Source organism: Gossypium hirsutum, chromosome A08 (assembly GCF_007990345.1).
Source record: "Gossypium hirsutum isolate 1008001.06 chromosome A08, Gossypium_hirsutum_v2.1, whole genome shotgun sequence".
Lineage (NCBI taxonomy): Eukaryota > Viridiplantae > Streptophyta > Magnoliopsida > Malvales > Malvaceae > Gossypium > Gossypium hirsutum.
The window spans coordinates 57,083,885-57,107,917 of record NC_053431.1 but is presented as its reverse complement, the minus strand read 5'-3'; the positions used below and the strand labels follow the sequence as shown (position 1 = coordinate 57,107,917).

The 24,033-nt window shown below is 32.0% G+C and overlaps 1 protein-coding gene across 1 annotated transcript; it reads left to right on the top strand.

Moving 5' to 3' along the window:
- Positions 1 to 22,513: 22,513 nt before the first annotated feature.
- On the top strand, positions 22,514 to 23,065 carry LOC121205022 (secreted RxLR effector protein 161-like). The gene has a single exon (XM_041075952.1). It carries the CDS (start codon positions 22,514 to 22,516, stop codon positions 23,063 to 23,065), a length of 552 nt encoding a protein of 183 aa, XP_040931886.1.
- Positions 23,066 to 24,033: the final 968 nt, after the last annotated feature.

Sequence of the window (24,033 nt, the reverse complement as noted above, 5' to 3'; positions counted from 1 at the left end):
ATCAAGAAACAGAGAGTTACACGACTTGGGCACAGGGTCGTGTCCTTGCCTATGTGACTCACACGACCTAAGCACACGATCGTATGATGGCCCGTGTGGTCCTTAATCAATAACAGTGAGTTACACGGCCTAGACACACGATCGTGTCTTGTGCCCGTGTGAACATTGTACTGACTTGGTCGCACTCGGCCTGAACACACGCCCGTGTGCTAGCCCGTGTGGCCCTACTTCGACAAACAGTGAGTTACACGGTCGATCGCACGACCTAGCCACATGCCCGTGTGCCTGGCCGTGTGGCATCGACAGTCACGATTTTCGTCAACCCGAAACCTGAGAAACTTGCGAAATTGTTATGCACCTGATTTCTCCTGGCGGAAACGGTTACGGAGACTAACCAGCCCCTAATCATTCATTTCACAACCAAATTCACAAATCAATTTCCATATTTCAACAGCATTATTCAATGTCAAACATGTCGACAACTTCAACAACACACTCCTATACATTCCAGACTTACTGAAATTCAGCAACGATCACGGATATCAACCTGTTTTGTTCCTTGCAAGAAGTATTCTCGTCTATAGGGAAAAAATGATCGTTTATTAGCAATTCATACAACTAGCAGTTTATTTGATTTATAACAATTTAGAAACAAAAAACAAACATCCAACGCTCACGTTAGCAAATACTTACTCTATGGCCCTCTAACTAGCATTTAGCAACAACACTTACTGATTTTGTACCCTTCTTGACCGTAAACTATAAAATAAAATAAAATAAAATAAAGAACGCGAAGAAGAAAAAGAGAGGAATTGGAGTTAAAGGAACGAAGAAGAAAATCTATCATTACTTAATTATCTAACTTCCACTTAGCTTTTCCGGCATTTAGCAAAATTTTTCTAATACATACGAGTAGACTCAAACCCGGGACCAAACAGAATATAGATTAATGCTTAACCAGTGAATCAGCAGACTCGTTCTTGTCATAATATCGTAACAAATTGAACTTAAGCGGCAATGCTTGCTTATAGGTTGTTTTAAAAACAATAAAACGTTGACAGTGCAATTCGAACCCCAAACTTTAAACACAAAAACAGAACACAAAACCAGAGATACAGAAATTAATTACTGTAAATTTTTCCCAGTTAAAAACTAAAAATTTTGGGGCGTTACAAAAAAAATTATAAAAAATAAAAATCAATAAAAATTATAAAAAAAATTATTAAATTTTAATAAAAAATATTTAAAATTAGAAAAAAAATTTATAAAAATCATTTACAATTTTATAAAAATGCATCAAAGGGCCCTTTTAACCATTAACTTCAATCACTGACCGTTAAAGTTAACGACACTCAATTATTTTCACTTAAAGTCATCACTTGACGCAACATAATGTGACATGTGGCAAAAAATGATTAAAAAAAATAAGCATCAATAAGAGTTATAGAAAAATTATAAAATACTTTTTTTGGTACAACAATTTTTATAATTTTTTTACAAAATTTATATTTATTTACATTTTTTTATAATTTTCTTACGACTTTATAAAATTTTATAATTTATTTTTATATTTCTATATTTTTTTATATTTGTTTATGATTATTATTAAAAATTTTCTAATTTTTAATAAAATTTAAATATTTTTATATTTTTTATTAAAATTTAATAACTTTTATGACTTTTATCAATTTTTATTTTTTATCTTTTTTGCCACATGTCTCGTTGTGGTTTTGACACGTGGTGGCTTTAACTGAAAAAAATTAATGGTTGTTAAATTTAACGGTCAACTGTTAAAGTTAACGATTAAATGACCTTTTTGATGCATTTTAGCAGTTTAAGTACACAATTGAGTGAAAAAAAAGGTAGGGGCTAATTGCTTTTTTTGAAAAATTTTGAGGGTCTTTTGATGCATTTTGAAAGTTCAAGTACCCAATTGAGTGCAAAAAAAAAGGGGTTTAATTGTTTTTTTTTTAAGTTTGAGGGTTTCTTACATCCTTAAGTCTATTTAATTATTTTTAAGGCTAGTTTAGCATCCCTTTCAAAAAATGATTTTAAAAGGTGTTGTGGAAAAGTGGTTTGAAAAATATTTTTGAAAAATTTGGTTTAAGATTTAAGTGTTTAGTATTGTTGTCAAAAAGTACCTTTGAAAAATAAAATGTCCATTTTAGAGATGGTATTATAAAGTAACAAATATGCATTTAAATAATGTTCAAATTAGTTAATATTATGATATTTTAGTAAGAATATAAAAATAATTTATTATAACTTGGTAATATTTTAATATATGAAATATCAATTTTAAATATTTTTAAGCAATTAATATTAATTATTTATAAAATTAATTAGAATATATAAAATATATTTTAAATATTTAAATATAACAATTAAATATTTGTAATTAGATATTAACACATTGTTATTATTTTAAAAAATGTTTTTTATTTTTAATTAATGATTTTAACACATTTGTATTATTTTATTTTAAAATGCAATTTGAATATATAACTCATATTAGATATTAACAAAACATAGAAAACATAAATCTAACAAATTAAAATATTATATGTAAATATTTATATACCAAATATAAATATTAAAAATTTTACATTAGCATTTGCAATTTAAAGTGAATTCATTAAACTAGAAGCTATAGCATCTCTTGTTAATTTTATTTCAAAACCACTTGAATTGTTTAATTCACCATAATCATCACTTTCTCCATCATGCACAACTTCTGAATCAATAATATTCGCATATGTCTTGTTAATATTTTTGTATTTCATAAAATTTGCTTCATTTCGACATACATGTTTTCGGATGAAATTGTGTATCGTCATTGTAGCAACAACGGTCATTGTTTGCTTTTCAAAACTATAACTTGGCATATCCCTTAAAATGACCCATTGTTTTTCAAAACACCAAAAGTTTGTTCAATCACATTACGTAATAATGAATGTGAATGATTGAATATCTCCTCCTTACCAGATATAGGCCTATATCTACGAAAGTCATGTAAATGATATTGTTGTCCTCTATATGGTCCAAGATAACATTTTATTTGAGGATATTCAAAATTAACAAGATAATATTTTCCTACATGTCATAATATGATAAACAAATAATTCAAGAGTTGTTTATTTTTTTAATTATTAATTAAAGAACTTATACTTTATTATTTAAAAAAAAGAAATAAATGAAATATCTTACCATTTGGTAGGTGCGAAAATTTGTATTTTAGATCTCGAATTGCATCAAGAAATATTCTAGTGTCATGCGTCAATCCTTCCCATCCAACCATAATAAAGGTGAAACACATATTAAAATCACATACTGCTATAACATTCTGAGTGGGGACATATTTTCTTCCAATGTAGGGAATTTGTTCAGTTGGTGGAAGAATAACGGCAATATGAGTACCATCAATTGTACCTATGCAATCCTGAACAAATAATCATATTGGTCTCATGTGTATTTTAAATTAAAAAATATTATAATATAATAATATAATTTTAAATTTTAACCTTTAAATGCGGCATATATCCAGAATCATTACATATTTGTTCAGGTATTAAGCTAAAAAAAGATCATCGGGTGCAATTAGATTAATGATCATCCTTGAAACTTTCTCAAGCACAATTGCAAAGTATCGACTTATTGTTGCTCCAGACCTTTGAAATCTTTCTCGATATTGGGAAACTTTTGCACCGGTGCCCAAGATGTATAAAAAAATTCTCAACATTTCACGAGAAGATATGTGTCTTGAAGTTTGCAAATTGTATCTTGTCTCTAAAACTCTCAACAAACTCGTGAATATAATTTTTAACATCCTAAAACTAATCATATAACGTGATTCATGACCGTCAAGGATCTCTCCAATCCATGCCTCAACTGATTGTTTTGAATCCATGCATGGTTGCTTCAATATATACTTTTCATAATATAATAGCACGGAAGAAGATGCAACAACAAATAATCGATTAAAATATTCTATGAGTTGTTAAAATCTTTTTTGTTTTTTGACTGTTTAAAATCACTTTCATCACCGCTGAAATTTTCATTCATACTCATCACCTGTGAACAATTTTTTTTATCCAAAATCAAACATAAGCAACTATTGATAAAACTAGATTATGCATAAATAAATAGAAGATAAATTCAATATCCAAAAACCAAACATAAACAACTATTGATAAAACTAGTTTAACATTGTTGTTTAGTTATATAGTAGACATTTCAAGACCCTAGAAGACTAGAAAATTTTCAACTCTCCTCTATTTATGACTTAAGCCATAAAGTTCTAATCTTGGGATTAGTTGATAAAACATTGTTCGCTTGTCCTTATTGAGTAATAATTTCAATGAGAAAAAGTATAGCGGACTAACTTCTGGAACTTCATCCAGCATGCTATCAAGCACTTTAACTACTTGTGGAATACCATATGGATCCATAGAAGGAGTTAAACTATATGGCTTGGCCCATATTGTCAGTTGGATTGTATAATTTTTCAATTTGACTGGACATTTTGCAGCCCCTCCAATTTGCTTTGAGGACTTCTTTCTTCCAGTTTTAAATTGTGAAGTAGATATCTCAAGTGTTTTTCTTTTTTGATTGTTTCCATCAATGTGAACATCATTTAAAATGTAAACAACATTTCTCGCATTTTCTTCCTCATTCTCTTTAGGTATGTCATTGTCAACATCCTCAAAAAATTCACTACGGAGTGTACTAGAAAAAGGTGTCCATCTTTTATTATCGGTTCAACTACCCCCATGAACATCTGGTCCAACTTCCATTCGAATTCAGAACCAATTCCAGATGTTCTAAGTTTTTGAGCTTTAGGCACAATCTACATATAAATTGGTAGTTTAATAAGAAATTATCAGTTAAATAAGAAAAAACAAAAGATGTTAAGAATTATTAATGTACCTTTAGCCTACTCTCCAACTAATCATTCGATGCATCGACGGTTCTTTTTATAGGATTCCACCCTATACTAGTATATTTACCTCTAAGTTTCTCCCAAGCCTTCCATTCTTTTTTCAAGGCATCCTACCTATTTTTAAGTTGCCTTTGTGAATAAGTCTTACATGCTTCTTTCTTGAAGTTGGCCATTATTTTCAGCCATCCATCTTTTGTGAAATGAATACCAGGTCTATTGCATTTCAATATCTCTTTAATACAAATATCTCATAATATTTTTGTCAATCCCTTATCTAACATTACTTTTACCTTTTCACCACTAACTTCAACTACAAAAGTACTCATCTATTATGCATATGAACATATTCATTTTAGCCAGTAAAGTAAACAAACAAATCATAGATGGAGACCAAAGCCATTTACCTCTCAAAGAGAAAGTAGAAAAAGAAAAATAAAATAAAAAAAGCATACATTGAAGGAAAAAAAATAAAAAATGTATCTTTGAAGAAGACATGCAAGTCTTCATCCACTACTACTTCACAAATCAGATTCTATTCAAAGAAATTGTTGATACTTTTGTTGTATTTCAATCTACCATGAAACCAAATCCAAATTAGGATGCCATTGTACAAATATGACTCCACAAAAGTACATTCAAAATGGCCCTAAAAATGCAGACAATTTGTATATAAATCTGAATCACAAAAATTGAATCTAAGTTTTGTGCGGTAATAAATACATAACATAACATAATAGAGACCAAAATAAAATGTATATCAGATGTGATATAGACAAGCAAATCTATTATAAAAAAATTTTAAATGTGCATGTAGTACTAAAAATAACAAACCCATAAATCATTATAAAAAAATGAACAACACCCATCAATCAGAACATCAATTACCTTTAAAATGATCTACTTTTCAATGAATTGAAAAGAAGAACAAACCTTTTGAACTGTTTGGTTCCAGAGAAACAGTAAGAAACAAGAAGGAAAATCAAAATTTCGTGAACAAAATGCACATGTAATAATCTTTTGGCCTTATTTTTCCATTTTTTGTAGATGCAATCCAATAACAAAATCAATGCCATTAAGATGTTTCCCAACAACCAAACAAAAAACCTAAGAAATTTGAAGGAGAAAAAAAAAAGGCAAGCAAAAAGAGCTTAACTTGAAATGGGGGAAAAACGATAAAGTTAAATAGGGATTTGAAAAGATAAGATGGGGTTAGAAGAGTAAAAAGAGAGAGAGAGAGAGAGAGAGAGAGAGAGCAATAAAAAATCTCGTCAACATTGAAATTCCTAAAAAAAAAGCAGAAAAGGAAAAAGAAAGCATACCTTGAAGAAGAAGGGCGAGACCCCACACCTAATTCAAAGAAAATGAAAGAAGGGAGAACTAGAGAAAGAAAGAAGCGAAAGCATCGTTGGATGGTAGATGAAAAAGTAATTAAACATTTAAAAGTGCTTTTGGTAGAAAAAAGCTAAAAGTTTTAGATTCTCTATTTGGCCAAAAGTTCTTTTAAGAAAGCCAAAAATCTCACAAGAAAGTTACTTATTTAGCACAACTTTTCTCCCCAAAAATCTTTTCAAGTCAAAGTGCTTCTCCACAACAATACTAAATTTAAAACCCCTAACCCATATCCGTAGTTAGATTAGGGTTACAGAGCATTACCATACAATCGTAAACATTTAAACATTATATCATTCAACATGTTAATAATATAATATATCATTTATTCACATGCATACTATCCCTAAATCGAGCCCTCGAGGCCCTAAAAATAGCTTAGGAGCAATCTGGGACTAATTTGAAACAAAACAGGAAGTTTAATAAAAAGATGTAAAATTTGCAAAATAGGGGTCACGCGGCAGTGTGACATAGCTTTAGACCGTGTAACTTTCGAACTAGGAACAGACGGCCATGTCCTAGCCCGTGTCCTCACCTGTGTAACTCTCTGAGTAGGGTCACACGGTCGTATCACACGCCCGTGTGCCAGGCCGTGTGTTAGGCCATGTAACTTACTAACTTGCACCCTAAGGAAATCATCAGATGACACATGATTGTGTCACCAAGCCGTGTGCCTCACATGCCCGTGTCTCAGGCCGTGTGAACCCAATCTTAAAACAAGTCATTTCAAAACCATTTCATGCGTAACCTTTCAACCCATTAAAGCACACTTTAAAGTAACCAAATTATCAACCAAACACACATCAAAATGCCATTTCAAGACCCTAATTCAACTAACAAATATTTCATTCAAAGAAACCACAATATACCAAGACATCAACCATCAAAACATGTCAATATTGTACCATTTCATATAAGATAACCTACTTAATTACTTACCAAAACATACCACAAATTTAACCATTATCTTACCATTCCAAACATACCATAAAAGCTATGCCAACATGCATAGTAAGGTAACCAAAATGAAACAATTTGACAAGGCATCAAATGGTACCAAACCAACCTAACTTTCAAAACATATACATGCCAAAACACCAATAAAACATTCATCAAAATACCATTACAAATCATCCTATACATGCCATTATAAACCTGGGCCAAAATACACAAAAACTACCAAATTAACTGCTGGATAGTGTGATAGGTCTCTGACGAGCTTCCAACCAAATCTAGCTTCCAATAATCTATAAAACAAAGGAAACAACTACGTTAGTAAAGAGTGCTTAATAATCTTGTATAAACTTAAACATAAATTACCATTTCAATATTACCATACATAGACTAAACATAACCCATCATCAATGCCATAAGCATATAAATGCCCTATCCAACATCACCAACTCACAAATTAGTAGGCTTTTCCATGATATAATGAAATCAACCATATGTACAACATCATGTAGTTCATATTTCTATTTGTAAATTCATGATTAAATTTAATTGCATACTTACCTTTCCATTCACTTTTTCTTACCCGTTGAACCATCTAGAATTTCATTGGTTACTTGGGAAAGCTTACACAAAGTGTGCCTTTATATATATAATTGTAACATTTCCTTTACATCATTGCTCACACGAGCTATGAAATGCAACTGCTCACACGAGTTGTGGGTCGAAATGTAAGCTACATGATGTAGCTCACACGAGCTGTGAAACGGGCCTCCTTACACGAGTTATGGGTTGGAATGTAAGCTACATGGTGTTGCTCACACAAGCTGTGGAGAATCTGCAGCAAATGCAAGACCTCAGCCATCGGTAGGACATTCAAGACCAACACCCGAAACATGAAATCCCTAATGACATGTCATTCGTTTCCTAAAAATTCCTAAGGTTCAACCGGGACTCGATACATTTATATATCGATCCATTTACATTAAAAATAACATAGTAAACATTCAAATTAAATAACATTAATACGATATACAAACTTACCTTGATAATTAGGGGCGTAGAAGTTAGATCAACTAATCCAAAGCTTTAACTTTTCCCCGATCTAAGTCCGAACGTGGTTTATCTTGATCTAAATAAATAATTTCATTCAATTAAGTGCTTCTAGAATTCAATTCAATCCATGATTCATATTTATGAAAATTTATGAATTTGCCCCTAACATTTTAACTTTTTATAATTTAGTCTTTAAGCTTTTAACTTAAAATCTAACCATTTTAACCTAAATCCATGTTAATCAAGTATACAAGGGACCTTGAAAAAACTCATATTTTCTATAATTTCACAATAAAACCCTAGAGTTTATATCTTTAACAAGTTAGTCCCTATTTCCAAAATTCATCAGAAATCACTTAACAAAACTTGTTTATTTTTCAATAAAGATTCATAATCTATCATTTAACATCAAAACCTACTAAAAAAAACATCCATGGAATAACCCTCAACCCTCAACCTTTAACATTTTTACAAATTAACCTTCGGGCTAACTAGATTAACATAAAAAAACTTAAAAACATAAAAATCATTAAAAACGGTGCTTGAAAACTCACCATGTACTCAACACAAACTTGACCGAAACTTGTGCTCAACAATGGTGTCCTTTCTCTTCTAAAATCGGTTGTGGAAGATGAATAAAGATGATACATATTTTTCTTTTCTTTTGTTTTAGGTTTAATTTCTAAATTACCATTTTAACCTTTAAAAACTAACAAAATTTCAATAAAACCATGTCATGCACATCCACTAATTCATTAAATGGTATATTTACCATTCAAGTTCTTTAGTTTAAGATTTCATAGTCACTAGACTCCTTTATCTAATAGAACTCAATTTTTACACTTTTTACGATTTAGTCCTTTTCACCTAATTAACCATTTAAACATCAAAATTTCTTAATGAAATTTTAATATAACAATACTATAAACCTATAGACATTGAAATAATATTAAAATAATAATTCACTCATTAGAATTGTGCTCCCAAAACTATTATTTCTGATATCACTGAAAACAGATTGTTACACTCAACAAGCCCTTAGTCATTTTGATACTTAAATGTTACATTTCATTTATTGGTTTAATCTTTAGAGTTTACAACATTAAAAAAAAACTATTGGCATGCCTAGCCTATTACAACATGCCACATGGCACTTTTTTCCATATTAGTAACCTACATGACATTGGTGTTATTATTTATGTCAAATAATTAAAAAAACAAAAATATTATGAAATTACAATATATAAAATTATTCAAAAAAATTAATGATTTTTAATTTTTTTAATAATTATTTGGATTAGTATTTGGTACACTAATAGTGTACTTTTTTTATTCCACAAGCAATTTTAGAAAATTGACATGTTGTTTTTAATATTTATTTTTATTACTTTTTTAATATACCCTATAGGACATTAGATCTGTTCATGGGTCGGGCCACCCGTCCAGGCCCAAAGGTCCATTCAAAAATTGGAGAGTTTGGACAAAATACGAGGCCCAAAAATAGGCTTGGATAAAATTTAAGGTCTATTTTCTATATGGGTCGAGACTTGGGCAAGATTTTTTTGGCCAGAGCCCAGTCCGACACTAATTTATTATGATATAAAAAATATTGTATTAATTTTATATGTTAAATAGTAATTATGTATATTTATATTTATATTTATATTAAATCACTAACCCAATAACAATTAAACCCAAAACTTAAAAAAATCTTACCCAAATAAATAACTCAACCCAAAAAATAGAATTTTAAAAATTATATTAAATACAATAAAATATTTATTATATTAATTTTTTTAATATAATAAAACATTTACTATATTTATGGTAGTGTTTTTTTAAATATAAATAATTTTTAATGTATTAAAAAACTTTTATTTTAGTGTTTTTAGTGCATTTAGTGTATTATTTTTTAAAAAAATTAAATAAAAATTAAATTAAAAAAATCAAATATGGGTGAGTCAGGCTTGGGCTTACCTTTCTTAAATTGGGATTGGCTTGGGTAAAAAAGTAAGCCTATTTTTCAGGTCAGGTTGAGCCCAAGCTTAAAAAATTAACTAGATACCTTGTATGGGCTGGCCCTAAACCCGATTTGAACGACCCATGAGCACCTCTATAAGACACTTTTTAACAACTCGTTTTTCTGTGGTTTCGGAACCACAAATCCGATGAGTGAGTTCATGAATACTATTATTTAATATTTACGAGTCAAGTATTATGATATATTGAATTTTGATTTGATAATTTTATTTAATTTGAGAATTAGTTAAGTACAAGTGGTTTGATTCTAAAGTCAAGTGATTTTGGAAAATGAGGTATCGAGACTTCATTTCCATAAACCGAGACCATAAATATTTTACTAAATATTTATGAAGTTATTATATAGGTGTATTTAATTTTGGTCGATAATTTTGATGTTTTTCTAGTTAATTAAAGAAAAAAACTAAATCGTAAAAACTATAAAAGTTTATCACTATTGATTTTATATAACTAAAATACATAATTAATATTTTTTAAGGTCGAAAGTGACAATTTACCACCTTTTGAATGTGGGTGGATAGTCAATGCTTGTTATTTGTTAAATTATACTTTACTTAGTGTTAAATTAAATTAAATGGTTAAGTAAAATCATAAACATCAAACAAAAAAGAGGGTAAAGACATGATCATCTTTCTTTTTCCCCTTCACCACCGATTTTCCATGGAAGAGTAAACTAAGCTTTCGGTCAAGCTTGTTCTTCAAATTTGGTAAGCATATTTTAATTTGTTTCTTATAATTTTCATGTTTTTAAGATTGTTGCAATTAGGTCTGGTTAACCCGTATCTCTAATTTTAAAACTGTTAAAGATTTTAAAACTTGCCATTGATGAATCTTATTTTTTATATATATAGAAGATGGTAGATTTGAAAGTTATGTAATGTTCAAGGATTATTTGATAAAGTAAATTTTGTTAATTTTGTATTTAGGGACTAAATTGTGAATATGTCAAAAGTGACATTAAATTTCTACAAAATTGGATTTTTGAGAACTGTAGGAGGGCATAATTGAAATTGGAATGAAAAACTAAGCTCAATTGTGAAAGTTATATTTGTTTCGGTTTTAGAGACTAAAATTGAATAAAATGTACAAATTTTGAGAAATTATGTAAAATGAAATTAAAAGATTATAAGCATGAATTTGAGTATTATTATGAGATTGATATTGATATTTTAAATCTTAAATATTATTTAGATCAAGTCGTTGACTTAGACGAAAAAGGGAAAACTGCCTAATAATCCTTATTAGCTAAAGCAGTATCGTTTTGTCATGAAAGTTCATACAATATAAATAAGTTTAATGTGTTGTTGAATTATAATTTAAATGTGTAATTTTTTTTTATTGAAAGCTTGAATTTGGTCATGAACTAGTATACAAATTAAGACTAGAATCTAATTGAAATGGATTGTTACAAAAATGAAATGATTTGAGATTAAATCACGATGAAATTAGTAAAAGTCTTGTATACGAGGTCATGAGTTTTTCCCAGGTTTTGAGCTCCTACATGTGTTGTTGCTGACTCGAGAATACAAGAATAAGTTCCAAGCTCATACATATGTTGTGGACTCGAGAATACAGGAATAGGTTCCAAGCTCATGCATGTGTTGCGGACTCGAGAATACAGGTTTAGGTTCTAAGCTCTTGCATGTGTTATGGACTTGACAATACAGTAATATTAAACCCTAACCAGGCAAATGATTTGTGTAGGTTCAATCCTAAGGGGTGATCAGGCACTATTACTTTCACCTATGTATGAAGTTTTTCTATGAAGTTTCATCGAGTAATATTGTGAATAAAAAGGTGCTTGTATGCCATTGATTATTGGCTAAGTTATACGTATGAGTTGAATATAAGGTATCAGTTGGTTTGAAATGAAAATGCGAACCTTTAAGGCATATATGTGATTTAGTTCATAATCTTATAAGTTAATGTTGTTGGAATCTTGATAGGTATATTTGTATTATATAATGGATGTTTATGATAAGAGTATATGTTGCAAATTGAATGATTCATGTAAGCAAGGTGATAAATTAGAAAATGAATTCATGATATGTATTGGGCAGAGCTTGGAAATTTACCATTTGAAGCTACATATATATGTGTGTGTGGATTTGGCTTAAAACCTTATGTATTTGATGTTATTTTGAATGTCGTGATAGGTAAGATTGGTTTACATTTAATCATATTTTTTGTAAGTGGTTAAGGTAAGCTAAATTTTTTATATCGTATGAGCTTACTAATTATTTTAAATACTTACTCATGTTATTACTTTTCTATAGATTTTGGATGTCTGGAATGTGTCGATCGGATTAGTGAGAAGTATACACCTTTTGTCTCTCGATTTGGTAGACTTTTGATGTTTCAAGCTTGGTTATTTGTGGCATGTACTTAGGAGAGTTAAATTTTGAAATGTAAAGTTTGTGTGTGTTTTGGCATGGTTTAGTTTGGACGCATATAAATAAATGAATGTATGCATATGATTTAGATGGTGGCATGAAATGACAAAGTTTGAATGATGTCATGCATGGGAATTAGTAAGTGCTAGTGTTTTTGGCATTGTTGAGTTTGAATATATAAGCATATGCAAATAGTAGTTAAGTAAATCCTAAAGGGTATTGACAAATGTGAAAGGAAACCTCAAATTGTGATATGTATGTGACCTAGCTTGTGGTATAAAATAATTAAAGCTTTAGTATGAATTGTATTTGATTTCAGTTTATTGAATTGTGGTATCAATGAGGGCATATTGGTTATACGTTTAAATGATTATGTGAATTGATGTTTTGGCTTGAAATGTATTAGTTTTGGTGTTTATTTGAATGGCATAAATTGGCATTATACGTCACTTGGCTTGGATGGTATAAAACTTGCACAAATAGGTAAATTATGTTGCACTGGGTCTACCACACGACTATATGTCACACATGGTTGGATCACACAGCCATGTGTTCAACACGTTCAAGGTGGTTTTTGTTTCACACTTTCACAATGAGTTACACAGCTTAGCAACATGACCGTATGACCCTGAATTTACACGACATCAGTTTGTTACACTGGTAGGGGACACGGCTGTGTGATAGCCCCACAAGGCCTCAGCCTTGTCACATGGTCTGACCACACGGTTATGTGACCATTATTTTAATTTTTTACCTATTATTTTGTGAATGTTTCAGATTGGTCCCGAACTTGTTTGAGAGCTTTCGTAAGCTCAATTGAGACTTAGTTTTGATTGTAATACATGTTTAACATAAACTTAACTTGTATACGTTGCTTTATTGAATGATATTGATTAAATTGCTTATGAATATTGTAGGTTATTGTGGTAACATTATGTAGCTCAGGTCTAGCGACTGGATCGAGTATAGGGTGTTACACACTTGTCAACCCCTAGCCCTGTTTATGGAGTCTAGAAACTCCATTGGCACTATACCAAATATGATTCTGAAATATTTTATAATATATAAATGATATAAAATTTAAATAATTCAAATTTTAAAACTATAAAAATTTACAATATGAATATGGATATAATTTCCATATTTGTTTCAATAAAAAAACCTACTTGGTCCCTCTCAATTTCAATATTGAACAAATTAATCCATTTAAAAAACCTAAAGCAATTTAATCTCTATCTATTTCAATATTGAGCATTTAAAGACAATTAATCACAATGTTAATGTTTTCTAGTAATTTTACATAATTTTATTTGTTAAGATAACAAATTTAACTTTTAACGTTTAAACATTCTGCCAATTTGATTCTAACTCTAATAAGTTTAATAAATTTAATCCTCAACATTTACATTTTTTATCAATTTCATCCTAATTCAAAAAAAATGTATAAAAGTCTAAGAAGATCAAAAATATTATATAAAAAAATTAAACTTCAAATATATATAAATTTAATATCAATTTTTACCTAATTCTAAAAAAAATTGCGAAACACGACGAAAAAAGTTCAAAAACAATATATAAAAAGAATTTAAAATTCAAAAAACATTTAAAAAGATTTTGAATATATTCCATATTGCATAAATTTTTGTTCTTCAAATTTTCTCCATTGTCTTAATAATGTTTCACCCTTTTAATATTTTCATTTCTGTAGATCTAAATAAGACGTAAAATGTAATTTTTTTTCATGACAATAAACATTTACACATTTATTTAATTTGATCTTTACTCTTTATTAGAGGTGCTCATGAGCCAGATCGAGTTCGGATCGAGCCTGAACATGATGTTAATATATTTATACTTTTTAAAGTCCGGCACGGCCCAAAATATAGACTTAAAATTTTGCCCAAGCTCTCCCATATTTGCAAAAGACTAACCCAAACCCATTTTAGACTCACCCATATCGTTTTTTAATTTTTATATTATTTTAATTTAATTTTAATATTTTAATAGTTTTTTATTTATTGAACTTTTCTATATAATCATCTTAATATTATTTTGATGTTTACATAAGAGGAATATTATATATTTGTATAAGTTTATTTTTTTAATGTGTTATAAATTACATAATGTATAAAAATAACATAATATAAAGTATTATAAATTTAAAAACAGGTTGGGCTTGGCCGGGACCAGACCTTGAATGTTTAAGCCCAAACTCAACCCATATTTTAAGCGGGCCCAATTTTTTACCCAAGTCCATTTTTCAAGCTTAATATTTCTGTCCAACCCCTCCCAAATTTCAAGCTGGCCTTCAAGCTTAAGCGGGTAGCTCGATCCATGAACATGTTTACTGTAACACCCCTTACCCGTATCCAAGGCCGGAACAGGGTATGAGGCATTACCAGACTCAACCATACACATAGACAAAAACCGGGCCATAAAATTTCATTTAATTCAAAACTTTTCAAACACATGCATAGATTCATATTTAAAGACATATAATATGGCATAAATGAGCACTTACACATCCATAATCATGCAATAACAAACAAAGCTAACTATATCATCACATCAAAACATAGGACATGGCATGATTAATTAAACTTACAAACCATAATGGATAAGGACCACATCTCATGATCATATATGATAACTCAATGCAGACTGATACGTATGGTCAAAGTCATAATAATAAAACATATCACAAACCAACTTCCTATACATGCCACTCACTTGATATTTCTAATATTTGAATTAATTCTCCCAAAAATGATAGCTTGATAGTGTGATTTTGCCTCCGACGATCTCCAACCCCGAGCTGACCTGCCAAAACTGAAGAAGTAGAGAGGAGGGATAAGCTTTACGCTTAGTAAGTTCATATGAAGTTAATAAGCAATGACCCACATGTTTTTTTTAAGGTAAAACATCATAATTGTACAATTTACTCTTGTTCAGGTTAAGCTGTTTTACAGAGTTATAGTTACTAATTCATTTATATCTGGAGCTACGAAACTCCAAATTAAGTTTAGTTAATTTTCCTTGAAACTAGACTCATATATCTTTCTCCCATAAAATTTATAGAATCTTTGGTTTAGCCAATTAGTACAGTTTATTCATTAAAATTTTCCCTGTTTTGCTGTCCAACAGTTCTGACCTCTCTTCACTAAAAATTATTTTTCTCATAGTAAAGAATTCGGATAATGCTCTCATCTATCTTTCTAGAGAATAGACTCATTAAGGATTTTAATAATATAAATTACAACCCATAATTATTTTTATATAATTTTTAATGATTTTCTCAAATCGAAATAGGGGATCACGAAGTCATTCAGACTGTCTCACAACAATTTAAATATCTCATAGTATAAATTTCTATTGCATATACTATTTCTTCTATGTGAAACTAGACTCATTGGGATTTAACCTCATATTTTATTCAGCCCCTAATTCAATTTCCAAAATTTATGGTGAATTTCCGAAGTTGCACCACTGCAATAACCCAAAACTGCCAAGGCTAAATTTACTCATTCATTACTATTGTTCACCAAATCCATACAATATCATTTCATTCATAATTGTAAGAACACATAATTATGCTTCATAAGCATAAATCCATAATCTCAATGTCATCAAGCATCACGGACTTATTCCAAATCATGTCATTTTCATAATATTCACCAAATACTATATACATCATAGATCATCACATGTCACGGCATCACACATAAGTTTAGTGTACATACCTGTACAACTTGTAACATAACTCAAAGACATACTCACCAATGGCTTATCTCATTGGGATCATCAATGAATACTTTTCGCAATTACCCGTTGAACACTTGGAATATAATCAGATACACGGAATGCATGCACATAAGTGCCATGCCCACAGCTAGACAAACTCAATAGCCTGCGGAATATCTGTGTAGCCAAGCTACCATGTAACCCACCCATAAGTGAACTCGGACTCAACTCAATGAGCTTGGGTGTTGCATACATAAGTGAACTCGAACTCAACTCAACGAGTTCGGATGCCTAGTTACATCTCACGAACTCGGACTCAACTCAATGAGTTTGGAACTCAAATATTCTAGTGACATGTCACTTGTATCCTAATCTATTCCTAAGGTTCAAACAGGATTTTCCTCGATCACACATCTTTGTCTTCTTCCACGGAATGTTGGAACCGGTACTTGGTAGCATTTCATATTTATCAAGTAGCTCACATAAGTTGCATATTACTCAATAATAACCACAAAGCATAATATTTCATGATAATAATCATCATATCATATAAATAACATTAAATTACTTAAAATGACAATTATATTACTACATTTACACCTGAACTTACATCTCATTTAATATCAAGGCAATAACATTAAATTACACACTGCATTATTAAAAATCATATGAACTTACCTCGTATGCGAAAATGGCCATTTTTACCATTTTGTCCACAACTTGATATTTTCTGATTTTAGCTCGAATTTCGATTTTTCCTTGATCTATCATTTCAAATATAGCCTAATTAGGACTCACATTATTCAAATTAACCCAAAATCATTTTTTGGAAAAATTACAATTTTGCCCCTAAACTTTGTCAAAATTACATTTTTGTCCTAGGCTCGTAAATTAAACTTCATCCTATTTCCTTATGTTTTATGACATGCTGATCATTTTTCCCTTCTATAGCAACCTCAAATTTGCACTCTAACATGTACTTATGAACATGAGGTATTTTTACCAATTATGTCGTTTTACTCGTTTTCACGTAAAATCGCTTAGTAAAAGTTGTTTAACACAATTTCAAGCTTCATATTCTACCATAAAACATCAAAATAAACACATTTCACCTATGGGTATTTTTCCAAATATAAACCCTAGGTTAAATTATTGCTAGAGTAAGCTTAACTAAGTTACCGAGATTTCAAAAATGTAAAGAACTTTAAAAACGGGGCTAGGGAGCACTTACAATAGAGCTTGGGAGTTTGAAAAAACCTTAACCATGGCTTCTACTAGTAGAAATGGTTGAATGAAGAAGATGATAGCTAATTTGGCTTATTTCCCTTGTTAATTCTTTTAATTATTAGTTTACAAAATACCCCTAACTTAAAAATATTTTATTACACCCATTTCATGTCTATTTTTGTCCAGAAAGTAACAAATGGTTTAATTACCATTTAAGGACCCTCAATTTAAAATTTCATAGCAATTGACACCTCTAGTATGTAGAACTCAACTTTTGCACTTTTTATGATTTAGTCCTTTTGACTAAATCAAGTGCCCGAACGTCAAAATTTTCGAACGAAATTTTCATGAAATTATTCTGTGAAATCGTAGACCATAACAATATAATAAATAAATAAAATTTTCATCATCGGATTTGTGGTCTCGAAACGACTTTCCGACTAGGCCCAAAATCAGGGTGTTACATCTACTCTTTATTTATAAAAAAATAATTTTTATCCTTTCATTATATTATTTTATCATATATTACATAAAAATCTCTCCCAAAGTCATTATCGGATCATAATCCGGTGGTCTTATTTGAAGAAGCAACCAACTAGGGGCCCTAGTCATTTAAGTTTTTTAACCATTTGTTAAAGAAGAGCGATTTGATAAGGTGTTTGAAGAAGCTTACGTCTGTTTGGAGAGTGGCCAATCTCAGAGGAATGTGGGTGGGAAACTTAGAAAAGTCAAGCTTGCTATTAAAGTCTCATGCATTAGTAAAAAGCAAAGCATAGGAAAATCGATTAGACAATTTGAGTTGGAGGTTGGCGAATTAGAAGGAAAATTTCAACATGGAATACATGATGAGCAAACTGTGTTATCATTAAATTCCTAAAGATCCTGTTTATGCAGTATGTATCGAGAAAAGGATAGTGAATAGCTTCAGAAGTCGAGATTAAAATGGTTCCATTTGGGAGATCAAAATACAAGATGTTTTCAATCGACCGCATCTAACAGGAGGAGGAAAAATCTCTTTACTCACCTCCATATGAACGGCGTCTTGGTGAACAAGCCAGCAGAAGCTGTAAAGAAACATTTCGCTGCCAGTTATAATAAAAAAAAGTCTTTTCAGTCATTTACTTGGACTGTTGCTTTAGGACTCTTGGAGAGCATAGTGCAGCTTTTTTAGAGGTGCCTTTTGTTGATGAAACGTTAAATCTGATTTTAACGGGTTTAATTTAGAAGTTTTTTTTTAGGAGAATGAAAGGTCAAGAGTCATTAGTTTATGCCTATTATTATATTTTAATATTTTCAGTTTTTTTAAGGGTAATAGTCTATAAATAGTTTGTAAGCATTTGATATAAGATAGTGAAAGAAAAAAGTAGGAAAGTTTAGAAGTTAAAAACAAAAGTGTTTTTTTTTTTTTGGTTCTGTCTTGAGCAATTTTTCAATTTGGTATCTAAGCCATGGAGAGTGTGACTAGTAATTTGCTGTTGCCTTGACTAACAAAGGTGAACTACGAGAATTGGAGCATCCAAATGAAAGCTCTTCTCGGGTCTTAAGATGGTTGGGAGGTGGTCCAAGAAGGTTTTGTAGAATTGACAACTACAGCAGGATATACGGCGGCTCAAAACAAGACGTTGAAAGAGATGCGATTGAAAGATAAGGTGGCATTGTACATGTTATTCCGAGCTATTGACGAGTCGGGCTTTGAAAAGATTGCAAGTGCAACAACTTCAAAAGAAGCGTGGGACATTTTGGCGAAGGTGTACAAAGGAGCCGACCGGGTTAAACAAGTCCACCTTCAAACTTTTCGCGACGAGTTGGAAGACATGAAGATGAAGGAATCGAAAGGTGTCTCCAACTACATTATGCGTGTTCAAACCGTGATAAACCAACTCAACAGGAATGGAGAAGCGTTAACCGATGCACGAGTTGTGGAGAAGATTTTGAGGTCGTTAACTGACAGTTTCAAGAATGTCGTATATGCCATAGAAGAGTCAAAGGATCTAGCAATGCTCACAGTTGACAAGCTCTTCGGTTCTCTCGAGGCATATGAATAACATAAGAAGAAGAAGAAAGAGGAGACACTCGAGCAAGCACTTCAAACTAAGGCTTCAATCAAAGATGAAAATGTTTTCTATTCTTAAAACTTTTGAGGTAGATGGCGTAGCCATGGAGGTCAAGGAAATGGTTGCGGTCAAGAAGGGCATTATGAGGAGAAGGAGCTTTCAAACCAACAAAATAGGCGTGGAAGAGGACGTGATCGTGGAGGAGGCGGTCGGTCGAATTATTCCAACATCGAGTGTTACAAGTGTGGCAAATATGGTCACCATGCGAAGGATTGCAACTCTGATAAGTGTTACAATTGTGGTAAGACGGGGCATTTCGCGAATGACAAAAAGGTTGAAGAGACAACCAACCTAACCACGAAAGATGAGGAGGCGAAAGAAGGTTTTCTCTTGATGGCACACAACAAAGTCAACACCAATAAATACCTTGACACGGGTGCAAGTAACCATATGTGCGGGCACAAGCACTTATTCAAAGAGATGCGAAAGGTTGAAACGGGACATGTGTCATTTGGAGATGCATTGAAAGTTGAGGTAAAAAGCCAATGTACCATTTGTTATTTACAAAAGGATGGGTTAGTTGGGTCTATCCAAGATATGTATTATGTACCAGACCTCAAGAGCAACATTTTGAGTATGGAGCAACTCATGGAAAAAGGTTATTCGGTACTTATCAAAGACCAGGTGTTACACTTGAAAGATAAGCAAGGGCGTGTGGTCGCTCGAGTTGAAATGGGGAGAAATCGCATATACAAGTTGAATTTGAGAAGCGTTCAAGAAAAATGTTTACAAGTCGACATAGAAGACAAGGCGTCGTTGTGGCATTTCTATTTTGGTCACCTACATTATGGTGGTCTAAACAAGTTGGCAAAGAAAAACATGGTGCACAGAGTACCGGACATGGACTACAAGGGAAAATTTTGTGAAGAGTGTGTGCTCGACAAGCATGCGAGAACTTCGTTTCAAAAGAAGGCAGAATATCGAGCTAAGCAACCTCTCGAATTGATTCATACTGACATATGTGGACCAATCACCCCTGAATCTTTTAGCGGTAAAAGGTATTTCATTTCTTTTATCGATGATTTCTCACACGAAACTTGGGTTTATTTTCTTAAAGAAAAATTTGAGGCGTTCGAGGTGTTCAAAAAGTTCAAAGTGATGATGGAAAGGCAACCGGTAGACACATCAAATTTATACGATCAGATAGAGGTGGCGAGTATACTTCGAAGGCTTTCATAGAGTATTGTGAGGAGCAAAGTATAAGACGATTCCTAACCACATCGTACTCTCCCCAACAAAACGGTGTGGTAGAGAGGAAGAACCAGACTGTTCTCGACATAGTTTGGTCAATACTTATGATCAAGAAGATACCGAAGGAATTTTGGGCCGAAGCCGTGCAATGTGCCATCTATGTGCAAAATCGGTGTCCACATACAAAGTTGAATGATCAAACACCACAAGAGGCATGGAGTGGACAAAAATTGACAGTTTCTCATCTCAAAGTATTCGGTAATGAGGCCTATGCACATATGCCGGATCAGCGAAGAATGAAAGCTCAAAGACAAAAGTAAAAGGTTTATTTTTATTGGGTATGATGAAAAAACAAAAGGATACAAGCTACTCGACTCGATAAGCAAGAAGGTTGTGGTGAGTCGTGATGTACAAGTTAATGAAGCAAGCAAGTGGGATTGGAATAACTCAACGGAGGTTATCATCAAAGATGGAGAATCATCAACCACTGCACCAACAATCATACCAACAAATCCTGAAACTATCGATGATGAAGATGAACCACAACAACCCAAAATGTGAAGTTTACAAGATTTGTATGATTCAACAAATAAGGTACACATTGTATGTCTTTTGGTAAATTCTGAGAATATAATTTTTGAAGAGGCGGTGCGAGACAAGAAGTGGCAAATTACCATGGATGAGGAGATTAAAGCAATTGACCTCAACAACACATGCGAGTTAACGGAGTTGCCGAAAGGAAGTCAGCCCATTGGTGTGAAATGGGTGTTCAAGAGAAAGATGAATGCTCAATGTGAGATAGAATGGTACAAGGCGCGACTTGTTGCAAAGGGATACAAACAAAAGAAGGGAATCGATTATAACGAGGTGTTTGCTCTCGTTGCAAGAATGGAGACAATCCGATTGCTCTTTTCACAAGCGGCTCAATTCAAATGGTCGATATTTTAAACGGATGTCAAGTCGGCATTCTTGAATGGTGTACTCAAAGAAGAAGTCTACATCGAGCAACCACCTGGGTAAATGAAAAGTGGAGAAGAGAAGAAGGTGCTGAAATTGAAGAAGGCACTTTACGGGTTGAAGCAAGCACTGCGGGCATGGAATACTCGTATTGATACATACTTCAAGGAGAATGGATTCAAACAATGTCCCTATGAACATGCCCTTTACGTGAAGAAGAATGGAGGTAATATGTTATTTGTTGCTCTTTACGTTGATGATCTCATTTTTATAGGGAACAATGGTGAGATGATACAAGATTTTAAGAGCACAATGACATAGGAATTCGAGATGACAGATTTAGGTTTGATGAAGTTTTTCCTTGGTTTGGAGGTAAGACAAGAAGAGATAGGTATTTTTGTGTCACAAGAGGCACATGCAAAGGAAATTTTGAAGAAATATAAGATGGTTTATTGCAAACCGGTATCAACACCAATGGAACCAGGTGTATAACTTTCAAAATTTGATGAAGGAAAATGAGTCGACGTGAGCAAATACCGGAGTTGGTGGGAAGTCTTCGCTATCTCACTTGTACAAGGCTTGATCTTTCGCTAAGTGTTGGCATTGTAAGTCGATTCATAGAGGAGCCGGTTTATTCACATTGGAAGGTGTTGAAGCGAATCCTACGGTACATCCAAGGAATGGTGTCACTCGGGTTACTCTATTCTAGTGTGAAAGATTACAATTTGATTGGGTATTCTGACAGTGATTGGTGCAGAGACTTAGACGATCGGAAAAGTACATCGAGATTTGTGTTCTTTATGGGTAACACAGCGTTTATTTGGCTTTCAAAGAAGCAACCAATCGTGACACTCTCAACATGTGAAGCTGAATATGTGGCAGCATCTTGGTGTATGTGTCATGCTATATGGCTCAGAAATTTGTTGGATGAGTTGGAGCAACAACAACTCGGTGTGACTGAGATACGAGTTGATAATAAATCAGCAATTGAGTTAGCAAAGAACCCAGTGAATATGAGAGAAGCAAACATATTGACATTCGTTTTCACTTCATCCGAGATCATGTAAAGGAAGAAAGTGAAAAATTAGTGCACGTGGCAAGCCAGGACCAAGTTGCAGATATCTTCACAAAATCGCTATCGATGGTACTTCTTGACAACTACAAGAAATTAATCGGCATGAAGGATGGGAGAAGCATTTAAGTTTACGAGGGAGTTTTGTTGGTTAAACGTTAAATGTGATTTTAATGGGTTTAATTTAGAAGTTTTTTTAGGAGAATGAAAGGTCAAGAGTCATTGGTTTATGGCTATTATTAGATTCTAATATTTTCAGTTTTTTTAGGGCAATAGTCTATAAATAGTTTGTAAGCATTTGATATAAGATAGTGAAAGAAAAAGTAAGAAAGTTTAGAAGTTAAAAACAAAAGTGTTTTTTTTTTGGTTCTGTCTTGAGCAATTTTTCACCTTTCATTGAAGATGATGTGTGGGATGCAGTTCGCAGATTCGACGAGAACAAGGTTCCTGGACCCGACGGGTTCAACTTGGCATTTTTCAAAAGTATTGGTCTGTTGTTAAAGCTCATTTTGTGGCGTTACTTCACGACTTCTACAGTAGCAGAATGCTACCTTCGGATATAAGTCACTCATTTATTGCCTTAATCCCAAAAGTGCCCTCATCAATGACCCTTAGTGATTATAGGCCTACCAGCCTTCTTGGTAGTATTTATAAGGTAATCGTTTGCACTATAAGATTAAGGCTTAATTTAACATTGCTTCTCAAAAGTACTTTTGGACCAAAAAGCACTTAATAAGAGCTAAAATTTTCTGCTTTTTCTTTTGGCAAAAAAAGTACTTTTTCAAAGCATTTTTTTACCAAAAGCAATTTTGAAAAGCTTAAAAGCATCTTGTTTAGCAATACTTTTATCGCAAAAGTGTTTTCTTTCCCTAAAACTATATCTTAGAAGTAATGTTAAACTAGCCCTAAGAAGAGTGATTAGGGATGTAATTAGTGATTCCTAATTTGCATTTATGGTTGGTA

What these genes read in the sequence shown, in the direction of transcription:
- LOC121205022 (XM_041075952.1), top strand. Translation starts at nt 22,514, where the DNA reads ATGAGTCGACGTGAGCAAATACCGGAGTTGGTGGGAAGTCTTCGCTAT.